Genomic DNA, 27,906 nt, shown 5'->3' with positions numbered 1-27,906 from the left:
CCCAACCATTCGGAGCTTCCCAGTATCCTTTGAACAAAGTACTTTTCTGCTTAACTCAGTTGCAGCAAAGAACCTGAAATGAAATGCTATTGCTGTCCCCTTTTTTCCAGGGGAAGAAAATAAAATTCGAGGCAGGTTTACATAGCTCATGAAAGAGAATCTGGCTTCCAAATTCATGTTCTTTGTATCACATAGTGCACTCTAATTTGGAACATGATACTAGGTGTTCTTTTTTTGAATATAGTGTTCATAAGTAATAGATACTTTTAATTCATGGCAATAATTGTTATTTTTGAGAATTTGGTGCTTATGTTATGGCATATAGTTTCATTCAGAAAAGATTTTTTGAATACCTACTAGGAGAATAGCACTTAAAAATCAAGCTGGTGATATACTTAGAATATGTAGAAATTTAAGATTTGATCCATCATTTAACTAATACAGTTAAAACAAGCCATTAGGCAAGATGTGATTTGGAGACCATTGTTTTTCCAAAAGTGTCTCGTGGAACCTCAGAGTCTGTTGATGGATCCTACAGGCTTTCCAACTGTCACTCAGGAGGCTGTGTGAATGGGTCTAGCTCCATCTTCCTCAACTAAACTTCCCCTTTTTAAAAACCTCATTAAAATCTATTTTAGATGGTGGTATTTCTCATAAAAGAAGATTTGAACTAAAGAGTTCTGTTTATACAGAACCAAACAAACGATTGTAAACCAGTGCTACAGGCCAGAGAAATAAGGTTTAGATGAGCTGTCACTGGAGGTAGGTAGACATTTTAGGGAAGTCTTCTGTAGGTGGTGGCATTTGACCTGGGACTTGAAAAATGACTGATGGGAGGGAATAATCATTACTGAGAGAATGTCTGTAGTGGCTGGAAGTGTCTTAGTATTAGTGGGCTCCTTACAAGCTTTGGAATAAAAAGCACCTTTCTGTTTAGACATTTTGGGTTTTTCTTTTTTTTAAGGGGAGAAGCCAGAAATTTCTTATTTTCCCTAGAACCTCTTCTTTATCTAAATTTCAAGTCTGAACATGTTTTTACTCTATCTTCAAGCCCTTTATGACCAAGTCCAAACTCTTTAGATATATGCAAAGGATTCATAATATGTCCACTATTTTTTTAACTTATACTGCATCATACTCTAGTTTTAATCAATTTTTTTACAGCTCTCTGAAAATAGCATGCTTCATTTGTGTTGGAGACTGGTGTATAATAGGCATTCAATAAGTGGTTATCATTCTACCATGCTTTGCAACTGTTAACTATAACATGTAATCTTGGTATGCATTTATGCTTATTACTAACTTAACCCAATTGAAAGCTGAGTTTCAGCCTATCCCTGCTCTGTGGCAAGACCATTGCCCCTTTTTTTCCTTGAGAAACCAGGGAAGGAAAAAAGGCTAGGAAACGCAAAATACTCAGATTTTATTGGTGAAGAATTTAAAACCAGTGTCAGAAATACAAGTTTTAAGTTAATTTTAATTTGTCCTTACTCTGATATTCCAAGTTATTGTGTAAAATTGCCCTAACTGCCATTTTTGTTTGTTTGTTTCTATTTGTCTTAAATGACTATAAATAATAGTTTCAGTAACAGGAAGAAAATTTCCCTTTATACGGAATACTTGTTAGTATTTTCCTTAGCTAAAATTAAAGAGCTTCCATTTAGACTCTGAAAAACAGAGTTCAGTTTGCATGGAAAGAAAATGTTGCAAGTTACGGTGGGCTGTGTTCATTAATATCAACTGATTGTTAATTCTTAGCCATCAGAGAAGAAATTATAAATTAATTAACCTTTGATTTAGGTTTTTTTCTTTCAGATATTATGTGCTGGCCTTTCTTTAAGTAAGGAAGTAAATCAAGTAGTATAGCCTAAAAACAAATGTTTTCACTGAGTAATTTTCGTATGAAAAGGTGAAAATGGGCCATGCCCAAATACTACTGATTAATGGAACTTTTGAGATAATTCCTTTAGATATTTGAAATCTAGTGAAAATCAGTCTCCCTCTCTCTCTGTCTCGTTACACATAAATATCTTCTTATTGTATTCTCATTTATTAACTACAATGTTGATCTTAAAAATTAAGGTTAAACTTCTTACATATTTAGCATAACTTGGAAAGAAGCAAATCAAATAATTGGACCAACTTAAGGAACAATTTCAGATTTAGAATTTAGCTGAAAAATTAGAAATAATAATCATACATGAGTTCTTCATACTCAAAAAATAACAGTGCTTGAGGTCATACATTTCCATGTATATTTATCTTTTACCAAAGGAGAAGATTAGAATTAATCTAGAGATGGGAAATAGACATAGTGATATTTTTGAACTGGGAATACAAGCTGGAATTAGGGAAGGGTGTCTGAGCAGAACGACTGTGAATGTGAAAGTCTGACATGGGGAAACACACTGAACGGTTGTAGGAATAACTTAGGACAAGTCTTTTTGCCCCTGGGAGACTTAATTGTCTCCTATATATAAAATGGGGGCAAAAATAGCTTCTCGCAGTTTTCTGTGAGAATTACAGGTAACGCATTCTGAATGTTCAGGGTACTATAGGCCCTACTAGCCTATGTAACAACGCAGGGCATTAGCACTACTTTAGCAGTTTTGTCATCAGGAATGCCTAGCGACATAGCTGCAAGTGAAATGAATCATTGACACTTTTCCTCCTGTTATTTCTCCAGGGGAAATGTTTCTACTCAATTGGAATATTTAAATTCTAAATGTGCAAACAGTGGAAGTGGTATCTGGATTTGGGTGGAGCCAGGGGAGGGTGCGAGTCTGAAATTCTCTTGGAAAAGCTAAATGGATCCCAGAGCTTAGGGAGATCATCTCCACTGTAACAACTGGTTGTTTCAAGGGTCTTTTCAAAGTCAGATTTTCATAGTCGAGTTTCAAAAAATTGAATATTCCTTCTGAATTTCTTCAAGAAAACTGGTCAGAGTCCACTCGTTCTCTGGAAATTACATTTCTTTCCTCACACGTTTGCTAGGAGGACATAGAAGAAGAAGAAGATGATCGTAAGTTTTGAAAGGAGTTCTTAAGTTTCCTTGATTGCTCTAAGGTTTTCTTGATTTTAAAATAGCCCTTAAAAACTCATTTAAGGGCTTCCCTGGTGGTGCAGTGGTTGAGAGTCCGCCTGCCAATGCGGGGGACGCAGGTTCGTGCCCCAGTCCGGGAAGATCCCACATGCCGCAGAGCGGCTGGGCCCGTGAGCCATGGCCACTGAGCCTGCGTGTCCGGAGCCTGCGCTCCGCAACCGGAGAGGCCACAACGGTGAGAGGCCCACGTACCGCAAAAACAAACAAACGAACAAACAAAAAACTCATTTAATTTTGCATTTTATTATATGATTTATTTATTGGATTTATAGCAATCTGTCCTTCAAGGAATGACCCAAAACACTTATGCGAATACAATAATTATTGTGATTATGAAAAGAATTAAAAGCAGTGGTGAACACACATCTCCGTATGTTCCTGAGATTACAATATGCTCTCCATCCCAACGCAAGAGAAAAGTTTTAAAACAGTGATCATTTCAACATTCTTGTTCAAAAATTTGATCTACCTTGTTTTCACCAGTTGGTGACTGGTTTCCATGGAAATGGAAATGAAATAAGCATTCCTCATTTTAGATTCTCAGCTGCCCCATGCCAACCGAGAGCTGTAAATGCCATTTGGTTAACAGCAAGGATCCAGAATTCTGCCATTTTAAAGTGGCAGAGGGAGAGGAAAAGAAAATGTTTGCAAAGTCATTTTGCTTTTCTCCTTTTGAAAAGGACACAGTTTTATGATTGTCCGAGCTATTGACTGATGGTTATCAAACACATAATATGTCCAGCAGTGCCTCTTCTGACTACTCAGTTTAAATCTCTTTTCCACCCTTCACAAAGTTTGTTACCTCACTGAGATTTAACAAGCCTGTGATTGCCTTCCTGGTTGTCTACCTGCTGTCCCAGTGATGGTCACTGAACAGGAAAGTGGTCAAAATGTTGGAAGGAGGCAGTTTGGTGATCTCAGTGATCTGAGACTTGAAGGGAAAAAAAACCAATCTGTTGAAAAAGGGAGTGCATGGGGGGCATGTTGGAAAATGACCACTCTTGAGAGAATGTTAGTTAATTTTGCCATAAAGATTTCAAATATCTGAGATTGTCGCCTCGAACTACTACATTTTCTAGAACTGTTGCATAGGGAAGATAATGAAGAATGCTGTAAATAAATGCTTTAACCCGAAATAGTTGTCTCAATACAGTTGTTTTCTTTTATCCTGTTTTTTGGAGTCGGAAAAGTTGAATCAATCTGAATGCTAGAATAAAACGTTAGTAGCATTAACACATAATGTTTTCTTTTATATGCTAAGATGTTTAGGTACTAGGTCAACAAAGGATGAGACTCTTGTTCTTAAATATCACCCAGTGCAGTTCTATGAACACACTTCTCTTGGGACATAAAGAGTTTCTCTGTGTCCCAATGTCTAACTTTAATAAAGAACACCAGGCAGAATGACATCCAGCCATGGGCCTCCCCTGTGTCTGTAAGTGTGGCCTCACACCTAGCCAAAGCAAGTAATGTGTCAACTAAGGAAAAAAGAGCCCTATACCGGACTTAAGAAACTGCATGACTGCTTCAAAGGAAATCTTCCTGATGCTGATCATGCGACTTAGGGCCTGACATTTTCTATTATCACATTGTATTCATGGGGGAATATCCTTCTCATGATTGTTTCGGTGTAAACAGCTTGTGCATTCCAGTGACTTGAGAAAAAAGCATTTAGGATACGGAAAGGGCCTTGCATAGAATATACAGTGAAGGCCAAGATGACAAGCCATTTCTGGATGTGGCAGGGACTCAAACTCTGTGACTGCTCCTGCACTCTCAAGAGAGGGGAGCAAGTTCCTTATTCTCTCACTTAATCTACAACCTTCCCGTTTTGGAGAAGCAGTGCATAAGGGACTCATTATTGGGATAAATGGGTGTTGGGAGGAGAAAACATTAGAAACGAATCCACTTAAATTGGGGCCAGTGTCTTATAATGAACGATGCAAATCGTGTTTTATTTTAAACAATAAAGCTAAAATGATGAAAATACATGTAGTTTATTATCTAACAGAACACGCAGCTATAGCCATTCTTACATCAGACAAAAATGAATCATGTGTACAGTTGTCGTCTTTATGTAATATTATGAAATTTGAATTTTAATAGAGTCATAAACAGACTCAGTTTATAAAAATATCGGTTTTTCTAAGGGCCATTTGGAATCATTTTATTGACAAATCATTCTCATTTAAAGCCACTGTCAGGTCGCCAGACTTGTTACATTTTCACTAAATCTCGCTCTGCTGTATCCTCTTTCAACAAAAGCTTTCAGAATGATTAAAGCTATTCTCAAATATTATTTTCATTGATTATATGAAATCCTGTGTCTTTTTTTTTTTTTTTTTTTTTTTTTTTTGCGGTACGCGGGCCTCTCACTGTTGTGACCTCTCCCATTGTGGAGCACAGGCTCCGGACGCACAGGCTCCGGACGCGCAGGCTCAGCGGGCATGGCTCATGGGCCCAGCCGCTCCGCGGCATGCGGGATCTTCCCGGACCAGGGCACGAACCCGCGTCCCCCGCATCGGCAGGCGGACTCTGAACCACTGCGCCACCAGGAAAGCCCAATCCTGTGTCTTTTGAAAGTTCATTAGGCAGTTGATTTGCTTGATTTGCCTTGTATTGTTTGCACTTCATGGTACCCTGTTAAAAACAACCTATGGGCAGTGATCCAAATAGCTTCAAAGGTGCAGTTCTGAGCATTCCTCCCAGGAAGAGTCTCAAGTCATCATGACTTTATTTGGCCCTGCTGAGTATGTGTGTGCCTGAAGGTGGATGCATGTTCTTCTATAAATTGATTGTGCATTTGCTGTTGTGGAAACACTAGGACTTGGTGTCAGGAGATCTGGGTTCAAGTTCTTTTGCAGTAAACTGGCTGTATTTCCTTGGTGAAGTCACTTAACCCGTAAGAATCTCCATTACCTTTCCTATAACACGGGGATGAAAGTACATGCAGTGCAAGATTATTGGAGACATCAAATTAAATGTGAGAAGCTAGATGAGATTATTTGGCAAATAATAAATAAGTGAACCTTATTACCTTCATTGATTTGATGTGTAAACTGCAAATTGTATTAAGCATTCTTTCAAATGGAAATGATACCAGTGGATATGAATGATACATAATAATTGTTGGGATGATGAATTTACATTAAACAATATTCAGTATTAATATCAAATCATAGGAAGTGGAGGTAGAAAAGGTAGAAGCATGTGTTTTTTGGTTCCCCAAAAGACATAAATGGTTATGACTGTATTTACCCTTCATGCCTAGAAAACAGAGATTAGCAAACTGTACAATATAGGTAAATCTGCCCAGTGACTCTCTAGCTAAGAACCGTATTTACGTTTTCAAAAGATTTTTTTAAAAAGAGGAATATGTGACAGAGACTGTATGTGGCCCTACAAAGCCTGAAATATTTACTGTTTGGACCATTACAGAAAATGTTTGCCAACCCCTGCTCATAAACTCATGCAAATACCGTCATAATAAAGATACATCGCTTATGTTACTTCCAAATGAAATAGGATTTCTGTGTTAAAATGCTGAGTTGATAATTAGGGATTATGGTAAATTATATGTTTTGGAGGAAGGCTTTCCTTAATTGTTGGTTTCATACTTCCATAATGTTGAGAACCTTCCAGCGTGTGAGGAAATGGCTCTGATGAACTCCGCAGAGAGAACCAGAAATAGCTATCAAGAAATGGAAAGGCTGGCCGTTGCTTGGTGGAGCTGAGCTGAAATGATGATAGCCCAGTGAATATAAGGTGTGCAAGTTACTTATCTATACTTCAGGACTTCTTTCTCAGAGTGCAAAGGGACGCTGGGACCAAGCGCCACCCGACTTCTCAGACCCTGGAGCCGGTTTACCTACTGTATTGCAGACAAATAGGATTAGGTAATAGTCACCTATTTTAGATCATTATTCCCTGCCAAGTACACCTCAAGTCTTTAGAAGTGTTTTGACAGTTCATTTATGATATGGAAGCAGTCGCAAGCAAAGTGAAGTCAAACAGTTACAAGATCACTGTTCTCCATCAGTCAATTGTTAACAGATTTTGAGAAAAACAGATATTGTTAGGCCATTTCATGGTGTATAGGTACTGAATGGTATCTTTACATGAATATTTTAGCAAAAGCAAATAGAAGCAGGACTGTAAATAGTTTACTGCCAAATGAACAAAGGCTTGTGAATTACTGCTTATTAGTCAGGATTTCCAGGCCAATGGAATTCATTGAAAATACATTATATCATGTCTATTTTTCTCACTGTTTGAATCCTTAGTGACTAATACATTCCTTAGGATGTGTTAGGTACTCAATAAATATTTGCTGAATGATGACTCAGAAAAGTTAATTAATTATGGACCAGAACATGGGAGTAGTCTCATTACATACCCTTAACTAGATCATTATAATATTCATAAAATGAGAATTTACCTATGTACAGGAGCACAGGTAAAATTGAAACATTGATTGTCTATGTAGGGTACATTCTAGCATCCTGGTCTCTTGTTTTTGCTACTTTAGAATTATTTCTATGAGGTGGTTTTCAGTATACATTTGGAGAAGAGAAATATGTATGGAAAGAAATAGACCACAAAAATCAAAATTATAATTTGATACAGGTCATTATTTCTTTCATTATCTTTATAGATCTTTTTCTGGTCTCTTGGTATACACATTCAGTATATACCGCGTATTTCATGCTTTCATGAGTTCTAATTATGAAATTTTCTTTTAATTATGAGGATGAGAAATTACAGGAAAAATCAGCTCAGATGTAAGGAGGAGAAAGTTGTTTAGGCTGCATACCAAGCATTTTCGTACACACCAACCCCAAGTCAGAACTCTTGGAGCAGAAATTCCTGTAACACTTTGTACGAAACCTTGATTAGTGTGTACCTCAATACTTGGTAATTATTTGCATAAATCTTACAACACCCCTGTCAGTGATCTTAGGTTCAGTTGGTCAGTTGAACTCATAGAACCCATTAGGCCACAAGTGGTAATCAGATGGATAGAAATATAATGTACTAGTAAGGCAATAGCTGTATTTCTTTAGGAAGAATGCTCACCAGTTCCAGGACTATTTTCTACTCTTCCCCTGTCTCCCACCACGACCCAAGTGACACCCAAGTGACACCTCAGGTGTGCTAGAAAGAAAGGTGTGAGAGTCCCTTTGCCCTAGAAACCCCAGGCTCCTAGGAACAATATTTCTTGCAAACGCCTATGAATAGAGCTTCCAGGGCCTCACAAGGAAGGGCATACTCAATTTCCAGGGTCCACTCTCGGAAGCCCAAAACCAAGACTCCTCACCATGTGTTTATTGTTCTGGCCACAGACCTCCCTGTTCATGGTCACTCACCAACCAACTTTCATTTTTTTACCATAAGCAGGGTTGCTTGGTAGCTGACATTCCACCTTTTTCAGATACCAAGGGAAACAGAGCTAGAAAGTTAAAATCAAAGTGGTGTTTCCATAGGTAAGGAAGAAAGCTTTTGTTATCCTTGACTCAGAATCTTCCCCACCAAGACTGTGAACACCACAACTTTGGATAATTCAACTCTGTATGCCCCTTGCTTAGAAGATGCCTAGGACATAGGATGTGAATTATCTGGACTTGAGAAAGTAAGGAGGGACGGATGGAGGGAGGGAGGAAAGAAGGGCTGGAAGGGATTAATATTGATAACTAAAATATTTCCTGGTAAGTACTTTAATAATTTTCAAAAAAATAACAGCATTCCTGACAGAGTTCATTGCTTGCTTAAAAAGAAAGCGTTGTATTTCTTTTTTAAAAAAATATCTTTATTGGAGTATAATTGCTTTACAATGTTGTGTTAGTTTCTGCTGTACAACAAAGTGAATCAGCTATACGTATACATATATCCCCATATCCCCTCCCTCTTGCGTCTCCCTCCCACACTCCCTATCCCACCCCTCTAGGTGGTCACAAAGCACTGAGCTTATCTCCCTGTGCTATGCGGCTGCTTCCCACTAGCTATCTATTTTACATTTGGTAGTGTATATATGTCAGTGCTACTCTCTCACTTAATCCCAGTTTACCCTTCCCCCTCCCCGTGTCCTCAAGTCCATTCTCTACATCTGCATCGTTATTCCTGCCCTGCCACTAGGTTCATCAGTACCATTTTTTTGGATTCCATATATGTGCGTTGGCATACGGTATTTGTTTTTCTCTTTCTGACTTACTTCACTCTGTATGACAGGCTCTAGGTCCATCCACCTTGCTACAAATAACTCAATTTTGTTTCTTTTTATGGCTGAGTAATATTCCATTGTATATATGTGCCACATCTTCTTTATCCATTCATCTGTCGATGGACACTTAGGTTGCTTCCATGTCCTGGCTATTGCAAATAGAGCTGCAGTGAACATTGTGGTACGTGACTCTTTTTGAATGATGGTTTTCTCAGGGTATATGCCCAATAGTGGGATTGCTGGGTCGTATGGTAGTTCTATTTTTAGTTTTTTAAGGAACCTCCAAACTGTTCTCCATAGTGGCTGTATCAATTTACATTCCCACCAACAGTGCAAGAGGATTCCCTTTTCTCCACACCCTCTCTATCATATATTGTTTGTAGATTTTTTGATGATGGCCATTCTGACCAGTGTGAGGTGATACCTCATTGTAGCTTTAATTTGCCTTTCTCTAATGATTAGTGATGTTGAGCATTCTTTCATGTGCTTGTTGGCAATCTGTATATCTTCTTTGGAGAAATGTCTATTTAGGTCTTCTGCCCATTTTTGGATTGGGTTGTTTGGGGTTTTTTTTGATATTGAGCTGCATGAGCTGCTTGTATATTTTGGAGATTAATCCTTTGTCAGTTGCTTTGTTTGCAAATATTTTCTTCCATTCTGAGGATTGTCTTTTTATCTTGTTTATGGTTTCCTTTGCTGTGCAAAAGCTTTTAAGTTTCATTAGGTCCCATTTGTTTATTTTTGGTTTTATTTCCATTATTCTAGGAGGTGGGTCAAAAAAGATCTTGCTGTGATTTATGTCCTAGAGTGTTCTGCCTATGTTTTCCTGTAAGAGTTTTATAGTGTCTGGCCTTGCATTTAGGTCTTAAATCCATTTAGAGTTTATTTATGTGTATGGTGTTGGGAAGTGTTCTAATTTCATTCTTTTACATGTAGCTCTCCAATTTTTCCCAGAACCACTTATTGAAGGGGCTGTCTTTTCTCCATTGTGTCTTCTTGCCTCCTTTGTCAAAGATAAGGTGACCATACATGCGTGGGTTTATCTCTGGGCTTTCTATCCTGTTCCATTGATCTATATTTCTGTTTTTGTGCCAGTACAGAAAGTGTTATATTTCTATGTTCTGGAATTGTGGGTAGTAATTATCCTAACAAAGCAGACAGATGTCCAGTGGAAAAGGTGGGCATCATGTTGTCCCTCCAGTTCCAGGGAAGAGTCGGATCCTCCGGATCCACATTTAATGAACTTTGAAAACACTTGACTCCCAGCTTATTAAAAACACACCTAAAAAGAATCAGCAGGAATGACTAATTTCTGAATATTCATAGTCAAGAGGTAAAGGAGACAATTTCTCAGGCTTACGTTGGTGGTGGAATATGAGATCAAGCTGTTCCCATAGCTCTGACTACATGGAGTAAAAACCAGTAGGTCTAAGTTTCAAAGACTGAACAGAACACTGTGATAAGAGGTTAGGGAGTTGGAAGAGCAGAGTGGTGGGGCTCTTAATAGACCCAGTGGGGAAGGAATAGCATCATGGAATCACTAGGGGATATAGACAGGCATGGGCGATCTGAATTCATAGAAATAAGCTCAAGTAACATGTAGAAAACTAATCATTAAAACAAAAAGAGGAACTGAAAAGCATGGTGGGGTAAATTTAGAGTATTAACCAGGGAGCCAAGAAAAAGGGCCTCATTTCATCATCATGATTAACATATTTCATCAAAGGGATCTCTCATACCCTAGTGCCTTGACATTGTTGTTGATCCGTAAGACAAGGGTAGGAAGAGAGGTAGGCTGATAAAAAGCTGGTTACTGTCTTGGTCAGGACTATATACATAACACGTGTACATAAATGCCTGCCGTGAGCTTTTTTTTTTAATTGAAGTATAGTTGATTTACAATGTTATGTTAGCTTCAGGTGTACAGCAAAGTGACTCAGGGGTGTGTGTGTGTATATATATATATATATATATATATATATATATACACACATACTAGGTTTTTTTGTTTGTTTGTTTTGCTGTACGCAGGCCTCTCACTGTTGTGGCCTCTCCCGTTGCGGAGCACAGGCTCGGGACGCGCAGGCTCAGCGGCCATGGCTCACGGGCCCAGCCGCTCCGCGGCATGTGGGATCTTCCCGGACCAGGGCACGAACCCGTGTCCCCTGCAATGGCAGGCGGACTCTCAACCACTGCGCCACCAGGGAAGCCCTACATACTAGTTTTTATTCCATATAGTTAGAGCTTTGTGAACAGCCTGATTTCATTTTCCACCACAGTGGAGGCCTGAGAAATTGTCTCCCTTACCCCTTCTTCAGATTCTTTTCGTTTATAGGTTATTACAAAATATTGAGTATAGTTCCCTTTGCTATACAATAGGTCTTCGTTGGTTATCTCTTTTATATATAGTAGTGTGTATATGTTAACCTGCTGTGGGTTTTACTGTACTTCATCATTCCATGCAACATTATATTTGGGAAAGCAACAGAAGTGAGGTATAGAACTAGGTTTTCTGATAAATCAAGCTATTTATTCTTTCCTTTAAACGTGGGCTAGCATAGTTAACAATGAATTCATTTAATGGTGAATAAGTCATTTTACTAGGCTGGGGAGGTTAAGGAAGAGGGAAAATGGCAGAGGTGAGAAAACACTTCTAAAGCAGTTTGACCACTTGAGATTTATTTATTTTATTTTCAATATTTTGTGTTCTGACTGAAATATTCTTTTTGAATTACAACCAACATTATAAATAACTATACAAATTCTTCAAACCTACAATAATTTTAAACTTAAAAAAAAATAATCATAGACTCACAGAGAGTTTCAGAAATAGTAGAAGTCCCCCATATCCTTCACCTAAATTCTCCCAGTGGTAACAACATATGTAATTATAGTAAAGTATCAAAACTAGGAAATTGACATTAATGCAATTTACACACCTTATTCAGATTTCACCAGTTTTTACATGCACTCGTGTGTGTGGGTATATGTATGTGTGTGTCAAACTAGCAATACTTCTAACCCTCCAGAAGAAATATTCTTCAGCTTTTTTTTCATACTTGCTAGTCATTTACATATGATATTATCTGATGCTAATGCTTAGTGGTATTCTATTACTACCTAATACTCTAATACTATAATATATTTTTTCATTTTCTTTCCTTGTCTGCAGTGTATCTGTTAGACTTTGGAGCAGTTGATGAATGCTAACTTTTATTAATTTCTTTAAGTATTGTATATATTACTCCTGAGGGCCAAAGAGAGGATTCACAATGTGTATTGCTAAGTATAGAAACTGTCACAGTTTAAGTTCATGTTTAAAATTCTTTCAATATTAGGCTATCAAAAGGTCTGTGACTATAATCTTATTTTATGTATCTGTTTGTCATTGTCTTAGTTCAGATTACTCTAACAGAATACTATAGACTGGGTGGCTTAAACAACAAATATTTATTTTTCACAGTTCTGGAGGCTGGGAAGTCTAATATCAAGGTATTGGCAGATTTGGTTTTCGGCTTGTAGATGACTGCCTTCTTACATGGCAAAGAGAGAGAAGGGAAGCAAGCTCTCTTGTATCTTTTCTGATAAGGGCACTCATCCCATCATGATGGTACCACTCTCATCACTTAATTACCTCCCCAAGGCCTCATCTCCAAATATCATCACATTGGGATTAGGGTTTCAACATGTGAATTAATTAGGGGTGGGGCAGACAGAAACATTCAGTCCATAGTAGTTATTTTGAATGAATTTTCCTAGTATATTTTGAGTTTCTTGCTAGTATAATAAAAAAAATTAATATCATTGAAGCCTCAGGGACTATGTGTAATTGTAGTAACATCAGAAGCTATTGTCTTAATTATCTCACAAAAACTAATCACCAAAAAGTGGACTGTGTGATTTTTTTTCTTCTTAAAATTTTTAATTTACCTTTTTTAAAAAATACATTCCTTAAGCTTTTTGCTGAAGACAGGGTGAAAATCCATTTTCGGCTGTTTTCCATTCTTCTTAAGTTTTTTAAGATTCCCAGCATTTCCTCCTTATAACTCAAGTTGAATAAATGATCGTGGGGATTCTATAAAAGATATCGTCAAATATGCTGTCATCAATAGTAATGAGGAAATAAAGTTGCCTCTGCCTCACAAAATAAGTAGGGTAGCAGGCGAAGAAGTCAGGAAATCTTGTCAATCATTCAAAGACTTAGGAATGTGGGTCCTTGTGAGTCTTGCTGGAAGAGTGAAAAGGCTTTAGAGAAGGACCCAGGAGACCCAGATCTAGTCTTTGGCCTGTCACAGTTTATCACTGTCTTACTGACTAAATTTTCTCACTTGTAAAATAAGAGAAGTAATGTCTGTTTTGCTTACATCACAGGGTTGAAGTGAGAATCAGATGAGGTTAAAATACTTTGAGAAGTGGAGAGTGTGATATAAAGTGGTAATATTATCAAGAACGACACAAGCAGTCAGAAACAGCCACTCTGAGCGATATATTGGAGAACACCTCAAACACATCCCTATGGCTTGCTCCCCTCTCCCCTTCTAAGGGGGCTTTTGAAGTAGACTCAGATGGAAGGTTTTCACTCAGATTCAAACAGAATCAAAACATGCCAAGGAGAATGGGCACATCAGATGTCAAGAGGGAATCGAAACAGTGAGAGGGGGAGCCAGAATCCACAAACAGCTGAAGATGTTTGTTCCAGGAAAGAAATGAAATAGAAAGTAGTCTTTCTCCAACTTGCCATTGCTTGATTCCATACAAGTATAAGTTTGACTTTCAAGCAATGTCGTGGTAACTAACTGCAGACCTCTTGCATGTGTCCTGATGTCTCTGGTTCATCGCTGAGCTCATTCACATCTTGTTTTCAGACCCGTGGTAAATCTCAAATGAGTTAATATTTCAATCCCCACTGACCCATCTGAAATAAAAAAAGTTCACAAAGCAGTGTGACTAGAGGACTGGGAGAAAGCAAACGAAGGAGTAAAGGTGGTATTTTACTACCTAGCAAGATTTAGTAGACCCCACAGATTTATACTCTAGACGAACTTCGCCTAACTTGTATGTGTTCACAATATTATAGAAATGAGTTAACAGGCATTCTCTGATCTCATTTTCCATCTTTCCAATCAGATAGCCAAGGTAAAACTTGTTGAGACCTGTAATTGCAGTGGTTTCTTGTTGGGTAATGTAGCAGATGACAAAAAAAAAATTTTTTTTTCTGAGTAAGAAAAAGCCATCGAACAAAGACAGACATGATGTTTAAATCAAAATGCTCTTTAAGTCAAATGGTTTATTCAAGTAAAAATTATATAATACAACGTTTTACACTTACTAGGGGCCCTGGCAGCAATGCCCTTAAGAGATTCAGAGAAGTGATGCATTTTTAAGTCCTAGTTTGTCTACATGTGCTTTATTTTAGATGATGTCCAATTTAAGTCACTGGTTTATATATCCTTATAATTTACATAATTGGGTTATCTTCTAGAAGTCTCAGAAAATATGTGTCTTAGTAATATTGTGAACATATGCAAGAAAGCTAAACAGGTGACTCATTTCCAAGGGACATAACGTGGGACATGGCTAGTAAAGTTTGTATTTAGGTGCGTGTGGGTCAGAACATAATCTAATGAGTATATTGTTTTCTGGACTAAAATCTACTAAAATTTTCTTCTTATGCTGAAAATACTTTACATGCTCATAATCTGTCATCTCTGAAGAAAAATAAAACTGAAAAACAGACTTTTGTCTGTTTTGTGACTTTCATATTTATTGACATCATGAGTATACTTTTTGCTAACCACCCTTTTGTTCTTTAGGAAAAGGAAGAAATTGAATCATGTTCCCGTACTTGAATAGGTCATGATGATATCCATTGTTCTATGATCTATTTAAAATCCATGTCAAGACAGAGTCCAACTAGGATATAAAAATAAAAAAGATGACTAGTACTTTACTTGGAGCAATGATCATTGTCATCTAAAGAGTGGGCTGTTTAAATGTAGTTGGCAGTTTGGACCCTCAATTACAGTATGCTGCAATATATGATTTAAATGATATTAAAATATAAGTGTCAACAGTGCAGTATAACTTCCCTGTCTCCCCAAAATAGCCCATGTATTATGATGTACAGCCCTGTACAGAAATCTTTACAAGAAATGTTTTTATAAACAAAATAGTCACGCTGTTCTTCACTTACAAACGTTCACTGTACATTAACGATGCACACAATAAGTGCAAGGCTTTACTGCATTTTAGAAATACAGAACCATGTTACTTCTGTTTTTTAGTAATATGGTAGAACAGATATTCAATTAAATCTCTCCTACCACAGTATATCTAAAACTCATGGGAAAATATTAAAGAACTTTTCAGCGCATGGTTGAGCTAATGGGTTCCCAGAGTATTTCTCTGAGAAAGTGCAAATTTATCAACTACGTGGGCAACAGGTGGACACTAGGCATTTCCCAGGGTGAGCAACCAATCCCAGCCAGACTGGAGATGGAGTTTTAAAAGTCCAGAGATGGCAGGAGACAAGGCCTTGGTCCAAAGGGTGAGAGAAGCTTTCTGCATAAAACGGATCCCCTGAGGTACTATCTTCAGTGCAATAATCATAGAAAAAGAAAACCTGCACAGAGATACAGAGGATGTATTTGACTTTCTCTCCCTGGGTGATAGATAGGGCAGGACGATAAATAAATAACTACCTTGGAGAATAACTAAATTCTCTTGTGGAATTTGCACCTATAATCCATATTACTTGTATGGCCCCCATTTTTAATTTGGTGGAACAGGTCCTGGTTGGTGTAGCCCAAAATATGTGTTAGAAGTGAATTTAAATCTTCTTTAAAACAATGAGTTTTCCATACCATCCTCAAGGAATTCACAAAGGTAAAAGCCTAAACAACATGATCTCCTAATTTGACAATTCACCAACTACATGGGGGAAACATCAGCATGAACACAAGCCAATAGAAAAAACGAACAGCAAAATTAGATTCACCTATTTAGAATTATTATATATAATTCATATGCATCAAGAAATAAATATTGAAAAGCATTTTTAAGAAAAATTGATTATCCAAATTAACTGGGTGGACTTGACAAAAGAGCTTTAAAAAGTAAAACGTATAAATAACGGAAAAGAAGAATGCAGTGAATGGAGTAAATAGCAGGTTGGTCATGGCCGAAGATAGGACAAGTGAAGTATAGGACTGAGCAGGTTACACAGAACACAGCCGAGAGAGAGAGAAGGATAGGGGAAGCCTGAAGGTGAGATTGAAGATTAAGACAGTGCGCAAAGGTCTAATGTATGCTTAACGGGGATTCTGATAGGAGGAACCATAGAATGATGTAAAGGCAGTGCATCAAGGTACTAGCTTACAAAGGGACTAGCTAAGACTTCTGAAGATTTAAATATTAAACTACAGGTTTAGGAATTCCAAGAAAGAATGTTTAAAAATACATACATATAACATCTTCATGAACCTGCAGAATAGAAAAGACAAAGATCTGAAAAGCATCCAGAGAGAACTAGATTGCCAGATGACTGATTTCTCAACAGAAACAATGGAAGCTAAAAATTGGTGGAATGGCATCTTTGAAGTGCCGTTAGTCTAGGATTCTCTATCCAGTGAAATTAGTTTTTAAGAACAACGATAAAATAAAGTCATTTTCTGAGGCTACCGAAAGCCTCTCCGATGGGTACATTTATAGAATGTTCTTCAGAAAGAAATTAGTGATCCCAGAAGGAAATAACAGCTACAAAAATAAACAGAGCAAAGAATGTAAATCTAAGCAAACATTGATTGTTTAAAGTAGAACAGTAGTGGGTGATTTCTAGAGTTAAAAAATCCAATGTATAACTATAATTATGGGGGGATCATGTCAAGGGGTGGATAATCAGTTAAAACATTCTAAAGTCTGCATTGTTTGGGAAAAGGTGAAAAAAGTATTAATAACTTTAGTGTTTGTGACCTTAGCTATCTATTATCAAATATCTAGGATAACCATTAAATAATAGAATATAACATCCAAACTAGTACAGGGTAAAAAATACAGAAATGAATATGAATATATGAATACATAGACACTGTAAATGGACTGACTCTTGAGTCAAAGACAAAGATAGCCTAGCTTCAAAAAAACATAATTATAGTCTACTTATGAGGCATACTAATATGAACACAGAATATTTGAAACTAAAAGGATCAAGTGGTTTATAATTTAAATATTAACCAGATATCTTTAATTTTTATTGCAAGAACCACAGTGTTACTACATATTCATAAACAGTTTGTTTCACCAGAAAGACTTGATAATTCCTTTCTAAACACAATAAAAATTGATAGAACTGCAAAGAACATTAACAAATCCACAATATAATGAACAAGCTTGACATAATAGACTTATATGGAACAATTGGAGAATACACATCCTTTCAAGCACATGGAACATTTATAAAAGTTGATCATATGCTTCGCCATTTTATGAGCTCACAAAATTCAAATGATTGCTTCATAAAAATTATATTCTTTTATCATAAGTTAATCAAGTTATTGATCGATATAAAAAACATAACACCTGCATACGTTTGAAAAATTGAAATCATACTTCTAAATAACCCATGGGCCAAAGAACAAACCGGAGCCACATTAAAACCATAGGTCCTCATGATCCTGTAGAACTTGCATTAATTAATAATAGAGCCAATGAAGTATAAAAACAGTAGACTCATAAAGGGAATTTGACATCTGAATAAAAAGAACCTACACCATGAAGTAATATGCAGTAAGAGGCTAATGAAGATTCATAGTAAATAATTACTATGCTCAGAGGAAAATTAGTAGTTTAACTTGGGGCTTACAAAAATATTTTTTTAAAAAAAGAGATCATTTTTTCTGATGATTAAAGTGTATAACCACATATCAGAGGGCAAGGTAATTATGAGTACATCAAAATTAAATAACTATGTGTGACAACCTAAAACTGCCATAAATAAGATTGTTACGTTCCAAATAAAGCATTTGGAAATATATTTGCAACAGGTATGATGGAAAGGCAATAAGTGATATGGGCAAAAAGCATGAAGGCATTATTCAGAAAGCAAGAAATAGAAATAGCTAATAAATATTTGAAAAGATGTACAACATCAAATGTAATCAGAAAGGATAAAGAGGGAAGCAACAATGAGATAATATTTTTCAAGTCTGCTTGGTAAGGATGAAAAAGATTGAAAACTCATACATAGGGGTTTACGTACACAGGGTTTCGTCCAGATATTTTCTCCATTCTTCATATTGTCATTCAACTTGGCTTATGGCCTGTCTTTTTTTGTCACTAATTAAAATTTGGTGTTTTGTAGTACTATTTATCAGTCTTGCAGTTTTTATGAGGTTCGGTTATACTACTTTTATCTTCTGTTGACAGTGTGACAGTATATTCTGTACTCTTTGATCCAGTAATTCCACTTCTAGAAATTTGTCCCAAGGTATATAAAATTTTGTATATACAAAACTGTTCTTTGTGGCCTCATTAATACTAGTGAAAAAATGGGTAAATTTCCAGAAATAAAGATTATGATGTGTGTGTGTCTGTGTGTGTATACACACAGACACACACACATATATAGGTATATGTATATAGGTATATGTATGTAGGTATGTGCCATTTCTATATAAATATAAAAGATTATATAGAATAATAGTAACCATTTAAATGATATATAGATTAATCTTTACATAAAAAGAGATGCATGATATTACTAAGTGGAAAAAGCAGGATATATCTCTGGTGTGTGAACTGGTGTGTACCTATCAGTTGTAAGCAGCTACTTGTTTATAGTTGCATAGACAGTAGTTATATCCCATGATGAGTGTGTAGAATATGCTGTAAAATAAAAAGTACCAGAACCGAATCTGGGGTCCTGAGTTCTAGTCACTGTTGGGCTATTTTTGACAGATCTCTTTACTTCTCAGGGCCTCCTTAAGTGCCCTCCTCTCTAAAAATGTGGGAAGGGAGGTGAGCACTGACTACATTAGCATAGAAATACACCACAGTGGTTGTCACGTCCCGCTCCCGCATCCAGGGCAAGCATTAGTCGTCAGTCCTCGCGTTCTTTCTCTGGGCTTAGCCATTCCTTAGAAGTGTTCTCAGCACACACCGTATTAGGCCACCCTTTCTAAACAGACTGTCCTTTGCACTTGACGCTTCTTTGCCATCCTTGGATAAGATCTTAGAAGTCCTTTCAGCTAACTGATTTTTCTGATTAAAGAACTAAGTTATTGTGGTGAGAAATAACAGGGAATATCTTTCAGAAAAATTTTGTACTTTTCTGGCCGCCACATCTTAAAAAAGCAGTAAAAAGGTGAACACAAACAGGTAAAATAGGTTTTGATAACATATTTTATTAAGTACAATATATCAACATGTAATTGATATAAAATAACTACTAATGCATTATTTTATGTTGTCTTTTCACATAAGATCTTTGAAATCCAGTGTGTATTTACAGCAATCTAATCTTAGATGATGAATTTTCTTCATGAGATGAGATCTCATTAGATGAGATCCTTGATGTATATTTTAATTTCCTGTTTAAAAAGTAGTTTCTCATACCCATATTCTTACATTTTGTAATAAATGAACTGAGTACTCGTTTTTAAATTTAATTAAAATTAAAAGTTAAGATGTGGTCACAGTAGCCGTATTTCAAGTACCTATTAGCCATATGTGGCTGGCGTTTACCATATTGGACATCGAAAGTTCAGAGAATACAAAGGAACATACAACTTGATTTTAGCCTTCAAGGAGATTTTCTGGTTGGGAAAGCAAGATATCAAAAATAAGCATACAAGAATGTAATCCAAAACAGAATGTAATTAAGTGTAAGTGTAAAAGTTTGCCATGGACAGACTTAGTGCTACTTGGGTAAGAAGTTCCAGAAACACCTACAGCTTGCTACATTCTTCACCACTTTGAAGTCTGAGTGGTGTCGAGGATGTGTTGAGTTTGGGAGAATGAGGTGTCTTCCTTTAGAAAGTGTGTGTGTTCTCCCTGCAGGCACGGGACCCGCTGTGCTGGAGAAGTGGCCGCCGCAGCAAACAACTCTCACTGCACAGTTGGCATTGCTTTCAACGCCAGGATCGGAGGTATGGGAAACAGACACGAGTGAATGCAGAAACAAGCCAAGAGCTCTCACCCTAACTCGTTTTCAGAACCCTTTTCTGAACTGAAGACAGGCATATGTTTGCATAATGGAGTTTAACTACTGCTGACAGCAAAATGACTGTGTTAACCTGCATTATTAAGTGGCCCCCCTAAAGCGTTGCAAACACAGACATTTCTTTCTTTAAATAGGAATGAGAAAAAGTTGTCCAATAACGAAGATGGGGTCATTAGCATCTATACCAACTTGTACAATTGGTACCTGGGTCAGAAAGAACTAAGGATATAAACAGGCCATAATATCTCTATGGAAAGAAGCATTTTGAAATTCTGTCAAAGCAGAAAATATTTTTTTTCTTTCCCATAGGCTTTACAAAAAGTTCCTTTTAATTGTAATTAAAAGGTAAATAGTAAAATCTCCTTTTGTAGTCCCAGAGTATAGTAATGCTATTACCATTAATAATTGCAGGTTATATATATATACACACACACACACACACACACACACACACACACACACACACACACACACACACACACACACACACACACACACACAAGCTCAAATATACATATACTTACTACAAGGACCAACCAAAGCAGTGTAAATTCAGATATTAATAAAACAAACTCTTACTTTCCCATTTGTAATCATCTTTTTTAGTATAGCCTGGTGACACAGCCACGCACAAATGGGAAGAAAACATTGTAAGAGATGGTATAGATCCTACTGGCTTTGAAGGTGTTCCTCTAAGCATCTTCTGAAGGGTTTCATAAGATGAAGCTCCTCGAACCAGGCTGACATCCTTGTTTCCAATATACTATTTGTTTCCAAATGGTAAACAGAGTTGGATCTAAAAAATAGAAATGATAGTCCTTTCTAAGGTTAATGTAGATGTCTTATAACATGAAATAATTGGGGTATATAATGACGGTGCTAAGGAAAGGTTTTCTGAGACTGTCTTCTGTGTCATTCCATCAGTAAATTTGACTGCTTTCTTTCTTTCATTTCACCAGGATTCCTAGAGTGTGGCAGCTTATTAACCAGTAATTAGCAGTACTCTTGAGAGCATCTGCTCTGTATCAAGGGCAAGGTTCATGGAGGTGTTATGGAAAGGAAACAGACATCCTCTGAAGAATAGTGAGGGTGCTGGAGGCCCCTGCTCTCCTCAGGATAGCTGGATGACTACAGTGGCTGTCCAGTCAACCCTACTTGCTGTCCAGCACACACACACTGACATACACAGACACACACCCAGGTCCCTATCATTACTATTCAGTACTAACCCAGCACTTCTGACCTTGAGGGAGTGAAGGGATGAACTTGTGAAGTTCACAGATAAACTGCTGACCTAGCTAAACAAGACCTCTAAAAAAATGAATGAATGGCAATGCCTGACAAATGTTCTTTCATCCTAAAAGCAAAAACATTCTAAATTATAAATTTAACCCCTAGACCCAAGGCATGAAGGCTTGCAGTTAGTTAAATGAAGAAAAAGTAACCTTTCATTTTTAAACTTGAGAAAATAAAATCCTTACCAGTTTTTGGTCAGAAAATTAATATTATGCTCTAGATATGATTTTATCAAGCATGTTTTCATGGACGTCACATAAATTTCACGGTGTAGAAACTGAATTCAGGTGCTGTATAGACACTCCTGTGTTTAGACATACTGATTCGATTATTTCAGGCCTCCTTGTAGTGGTAAAATAGTTCCATTTTATGCTTTTAAATAGAAGTAAGAATATGAAATATTTCCTCTTTATTTGGTAAAAACCATGCACATGAGTTTTGAATATTCAAATGGCTGCTGAGGACCCAGTATGTGCAGAGCGTCCTGCTGGGTATTTTCCTCCCACAAAATAAACTGCTGAAAAGCTTTCTAAGTATGCTTTACATTCCATAATTTTTAAATGGACTTGTTCAGAACCTTTGTTCTCCACATCACCTGTTTCTATACATCTCCTTTAAGAATACACAAGCCTAGAAGAAAAGATAGTCAAGAGATAGAGCAGCCAAATGCAACATCTTTAGGGACGCTTTGGGGAAATTTAAGGTAGAGTGGGTGTTTGTTTCCCCCTTTTGTTGGAAAAAATATGAAAGGACAGAGTGTCATATCTGTCATGTAATTTAAAATGGTTTAGCCTAATATTTATATTTTTAGATGAAGAAAATGTGGCAAAATGTTAACAGTTGTTGAGTCCTGGCTGTATCCGGGTTCATTGTCATTTTTTCTGTTTTTCTGTGTTTGTTATTTTATAGTTAAAAGTTAAACATTTTTTTAAAAGTACAAAGAAGATATGGTTCCTTCAAGAATATTTTTATATTCCACCAGAATTCCCACCTCAAACCACATAGGCTCTAAAGCTGCCTGATTTAGGGTTTTATTATTTAATCCTCATTTATTGGTAACCAAAGAAAGTTGAAATCCTACTAGATAACGTTTTCCTAAGGAGTAAATTTGGTCTATAAGGACATAATTTTAAAATAATACAATGTCTCAGTGATGGTATTTAGCTTCAGCTTAAGGAAAGATATGTTTACTTATTAGGTGTTTTGTTGTTATTGTGTGTCTGTAAAATAAAAAGAAAGCTTTTTATTTGACAATTTTTTTTAGTATCTTAGTGTCTATTTTTGCAAATTAAGGTTAATAATAAATTCCTATCTGTCTGGTGGGAATACTTACATGAAGATTAATGACTAAACATTGCCAAAACCCTTTGAGAATTATTTGATGTGTAACATACACAGAGGGCATTCTCATTTATTATTTGACTTATAATAACTTGGCTTGGCAAAGAAGTAATACTTTAAGTTCACATCAGTATTTCAGATTAGGAAATAATATTAAATATGGAGGAAATTGGACCACTCTAACTTGGCGGCTTTCCAAATTTCTAAGACTGCTGAGGTTAGAGTGTTTTATACCAATTATGAGCACAAGGTACCTAATGAAGAGAAGTTTAGGGAAGATGGATTGCTTGAGGCTCCCTCTGTCAAGAGACAAACCTATCCCTTAAGACAGATAAAGAGAAGGGAAAGAATGTGGAAACTTAGAAAAAGAGAACAATGGCTAAAAACGTTTTTAAAGAAGTTTTGCTCTTCTACGTGGAATGTAACTTCCTTTCCCCCCAAGAAAGCTTCAGAAAAGTCTTGCACTATCCTTTTCTGAGGAACATATGCTGACTTAGTGTTGATTTAAAGGTTATTCTTTCCTTAAAAAAAAAAAAAAATGCTACGATTGAAATATATCTTGGTCTGTTTGGGTGAAGCTTCTGCTAGAGTTACTTCCCCTTTCTGTCTTACAGGAGTTCGCATGCTGGATGGAGATGTCACAGATATGGTTGAAGCAAAATCAGTTAGCTTCAACCCTCAGCATGTGCACATTTACAGTGCGAGCTGGGGCCCAGATGATGATGGCAAGACTGTGGATGGACCAGCTCCACTCACCCGGCAAGCCTTTGAAAACGGTGTTAGAATGGTAGGTGTTTTTTTTTTATTTTATTTTACTGGAGTACAGTTGATTCACAATGTTGTGTTAGTTTCAGGTGTACAGCAAAGTGATTAAGTTATACATACACATATATTCATTCTTTTTTAGATTCTTTTCTCATATAGGTTATCCCAGAATATTGAGTAGAGTTCCCTGTGCTATACAGTAGGTCCTTGTTGGTTATCTATCTTGTATATAGTAGTGAGTATGTTTATCCCAAGCTCCTGATTTATCCCTCCCGCCCACATTTCCCCTTTGGTAACCAGAAGTTTGTTTTCAGTATATGTAAGTCTGTTTCTGTTTTGTAAATAAGTTCATTTGTTTCATTTTTTAAAAAATTAGATTCTACATATGAGTGATATCATATGATATTTGTCTTTCTCTATCTGACTTACTTCACTTACTATGTTGCTGAAAATGGTATTTCATTCTTTTTGATGGCTGAGTAATATTCCATTGTATATATGTACCACATCTTCTTTATCCATTCCTTTGTCGGTGGACATTTAGATTGCTTCCATGTCTTGGCTATTGTGAATTGTGCTGCAGTGAACATTGGGGTGCATGTATCCTTTAGGATTATATTTTTCTCTGGATATATGCCCAGGAGTGGGATTGCTGGATCATATGTTAACTATTTTTAGTTTTCTGAGGAACCTCCATATTGTTTTCCATAGTGGCTGCACCAACTTACATTCCCACCAACAGTGTAGAAGGGTTCCCTTTTCTTTACACCCTCTCCAGCATTTATTATTTGTAGACTTTTTAATAGTGGCCATTCTGACTGGTGTGGGGTGATACTTCATTGTAGTTTTGATTTGCATTTCTCTGATAATTAGTGATGTTTAGCAATTTTTCATGTGCTTTTTTGGCGATCTGTATGTCTTCTTTGGAAAAATGTCTATTTAGGGCTTCCCTGGTGGCACAGTGGTTGGAGGTCCGCCTGCCGATGTGGCGGACACGGGTTCGTGTCCCGGTCTGGGAGGATCCCGCATGCCGTGGAGCGGCTGGGCCCGTGGGCCATGGCCGCTGAGCCTGTGCATCCGGAGCCTGTGCTCCACGGCGGGAGAGGCCACGGTGGTGAGAGGCCCGCGTACCGCAAAAAAAAAAAAAAAATGTCTATTTAGATCTTCTGTCCATTTTTTGATTGGGTTGTTTGTTTTTTTGACATAGAGCTGCATGAACTATTTGTATATTTGTATGTTTTAAAAGCACCTCAGCTCAAACTGTGTTGATTGGTGATGACTTTCATATGAAGCCACCTCTGAAATAGTGAGTTTCCAATCCTCCCATCTAGAGGAATGCATGGAGCTCTAGGCTGAGTCAGTAGACAGGATTGTGCATTGTATCTGTCCTGCAAGTAAGCTAAGGGCTAGAGAGTTTCCTCTGATGAGAACAGAGGTATATTTGGATGCTTAGATTTGTTGAAAAGAAATATTTATTAATTTGAATATTAACATCATTAATATTCATCAATATGTTAATTTTGGATTTGGAGATATAAATTCTTGAAACTGTGAGACTGAGAATTGGAGATATTGAAACCCTCCAATTGGTGTTGATAGGTCATCCAACAATGCCCTTCTGGGCATCTCCCTTGTGTAGTCCCTTCCCTAGCTTCACCTCTGTCCCAGGACAATATTATTTTTCTGTTCCCACATTCCCTAACCAGGCAGCTTAATTCATCATCATTTTCCTTGATTTCACTAAAAAAATTCACTGACCACTCCTCTCCCCCAAATTGACCATATAATCTAATGTAATAAAATATCTGTTTCAAATTACAGATCTTGAGAAATCCTGTCTTATTTAAATTAAATTAAAGAATAAGGGCTATACAGTTGTAATACTCCACCAGAAGCAACTCCTTTCTCTTTCTTACTCGTGAATGCACCATTGAGTGATTTAAAGCATATTTTAAAAAAGTTTTTATTGAAGTATAGTTAATATATAATATTATATAAATTACAGGTGTACAATATAGTGATTCACAGTTTTTAAAGTTTATAATCATTTATAGTTATTACAAAATATTGGCTATATTCCCTGTGTTGTACAATATATCCTTGTAGCTTATTTTATAACTAAGTTTGTCCCTCTTAATCCCTACCCCTATATTGCCCCTCCCCCTTCCCTCTCCTGACTGGTAACCACTAGTTTGTTCTCTATACCTGTGAGTCTAAAACGTACATTTTAATCATGTTCATGTTTGGCCATTGTTGATCTGGGCCTAACCTCTTTTTGCTTCCTCATCTCTTTTTTCTTTTTAGGAATGTAAGCGTACTCCACTCTTTTTTTTTTTTTTAATTGAAGTATAGTTGATTTACAATATTGCGTTAGTTTCAGGTGTACAGTAAAGTGATCCAGCTAGGTATATATTTTTCAGATTTTCTATCATAGGTTATTACAAGATATTGAATATAGCCCCCTGTGCTATGCAGTAAATCCTGTTGCTTATCTATTTTCTGTATAGTAGTTTGTATCTGTTAGTCGTCTACTCCTAGTTTATCCCTACCTCCTCCCTTTCCTCTTTGGTAGCCATAGGTTTGTTTTCTGTGTCTGTGAAGCATACTCCACTCTTACTGCCCATTGGCACATACTGCTTTCTCTACAGTATGTGGTCTTTGACTCTCTCCCATGACCTACTACTGTACAGACAAATCCTATTTGACCATCAAACTTCAGTTAAACTGCTACCTCTTCCCAGAAACCTTCTCACTGCCCAAGCTAGAATTTAGTGTACGTGATCCCTACCTTATTTTTCCTATACTTTGTATTCTTCCTGGTATGTATGGTCTTTATCATATTGTGCTCTCTGTCAGAGTTTTGCATGTATCTTCTTCACTAAATAGTAAGTTCTTGAAGAGCAGAGCTTGTACTGTACGCACCTTTATGGGCTTTGCAAAACCCATAAAGTACATTGAATTCTAGTGAGTACTCAGTGAATGTTTGTTGAATTTAATTTAATTTACTGCAAATTATGCTAACCATAGGGTTGTTATAAATTCAGCCCAGATTTGAAACAGTGGAGTGCATGCAGTTGATTAAGGTAACATTGCAGCTGGAGTACAAATAATTACGATTCTTCCACCTTTGTGGGATTGGGGTTAGGGTTTTAATCAGAAGTCTGAGCTAAGCCGTCTCCTGGTTATTCTGAAAGAGACTGGAGGGAAGACTTCTGCACTTGTTCTGTATGCACTTTCTAACTATCGTTAGGTTTGTTTCAGACTTTTCTAGCTCTGTCAATTTTCAGCTACATTAGAATGCTTTGAAACTAAGTTGTTGGGTAGAATTTTCCTTTAATCACCAGTAATCTGGTGATTTCATTACCAAAACCTTGGGCTGCACATTACTATTCTTTCTCTCTGTGTCAGCAGTACAATGGTTATTCAAGTTAAGTCACTCATGCTTAGTTCATATTTAATTTTCAACTGTATGTGTATGACTCTTAACATAATAAAGAGCAAGCTGAAATTTCTCATTAAAATGAATCTATTTATGTTAGTAGTACACATAGCCTCATGAGTATATATATAGAGAGAATGTCCTGTATTCAGTAGCTATCATTAAATCAGGTGATATGGACCAATGATTTTCAAATTTATTATTGCTAGTGAATCTTTCATTCAATGGAAATCTTAACTGGAAGTCTAATATATAAAACAAATACAAATGTGGTACGTTGGTGGAAGGAAAAAAGAGCTAATATTAGAAACAAGATGATCTGAAAAAGTTATTCAGATATATAGAAAGATTATATTCAGAAATAAATAATTTAAAAAAACTTATTCTATACTCATCATTAATTATAAAAGTAATCCATGCCTGTTACAGTAGATCATTACTATAATGATGAAATTAAAATAGATTTTCCTGTCCAACTAGATAACCATTGCTAGGAGTATGGACTACATCTTCCCATACTCCTGTGC

General features: G+C 36.7%; 1 protein-coding gene across 4 annotated transcripts in view; it reads left to right on the top strand.

The window, feature by feature from the left end:
* Positions 1-27,906, top strand: part of LOC132427286 (proprotein convertase subtilisin/kexin type 5) — a 405,656-nt gene that overhangs the window by 137,769 nt on the left and 239,981 nt on the right. For all 4 annotated transcript variants that reach the window (XM_060014607.1, XM_060014609.1, XM_060014610.1 and 1 more), the window contains exons 6-7: positions 20,376-20,464; positions 23,790-23,962. In XM_060014607.1, coding sequence (XP_059870590.1) covers positions 20,376-20,464; positions 23,790-23,962 — 262 coding nt within the window. The remainder of the gene's footprint in view (positions 1-20,375; positions 20,465-23,789; positions 23,963-27,906) is intronic.

The sequence above is a fragment of the Delphinus delphis genome, chromosome 6 (assembly GCF_949987515.2).
Source record: "Delphinus delphis chromosome 6, mDelDel1.2, whole genome shotgun sequence".
NCBI lineage: Eukaryota > Metazoa > Chordata > Mammalia > Artiodactyla > Delphinidae > Delphinus > Delphinus delphis.
This window is presented reverse-complemented; position numbering and strand designations above follow the sequence as displayed.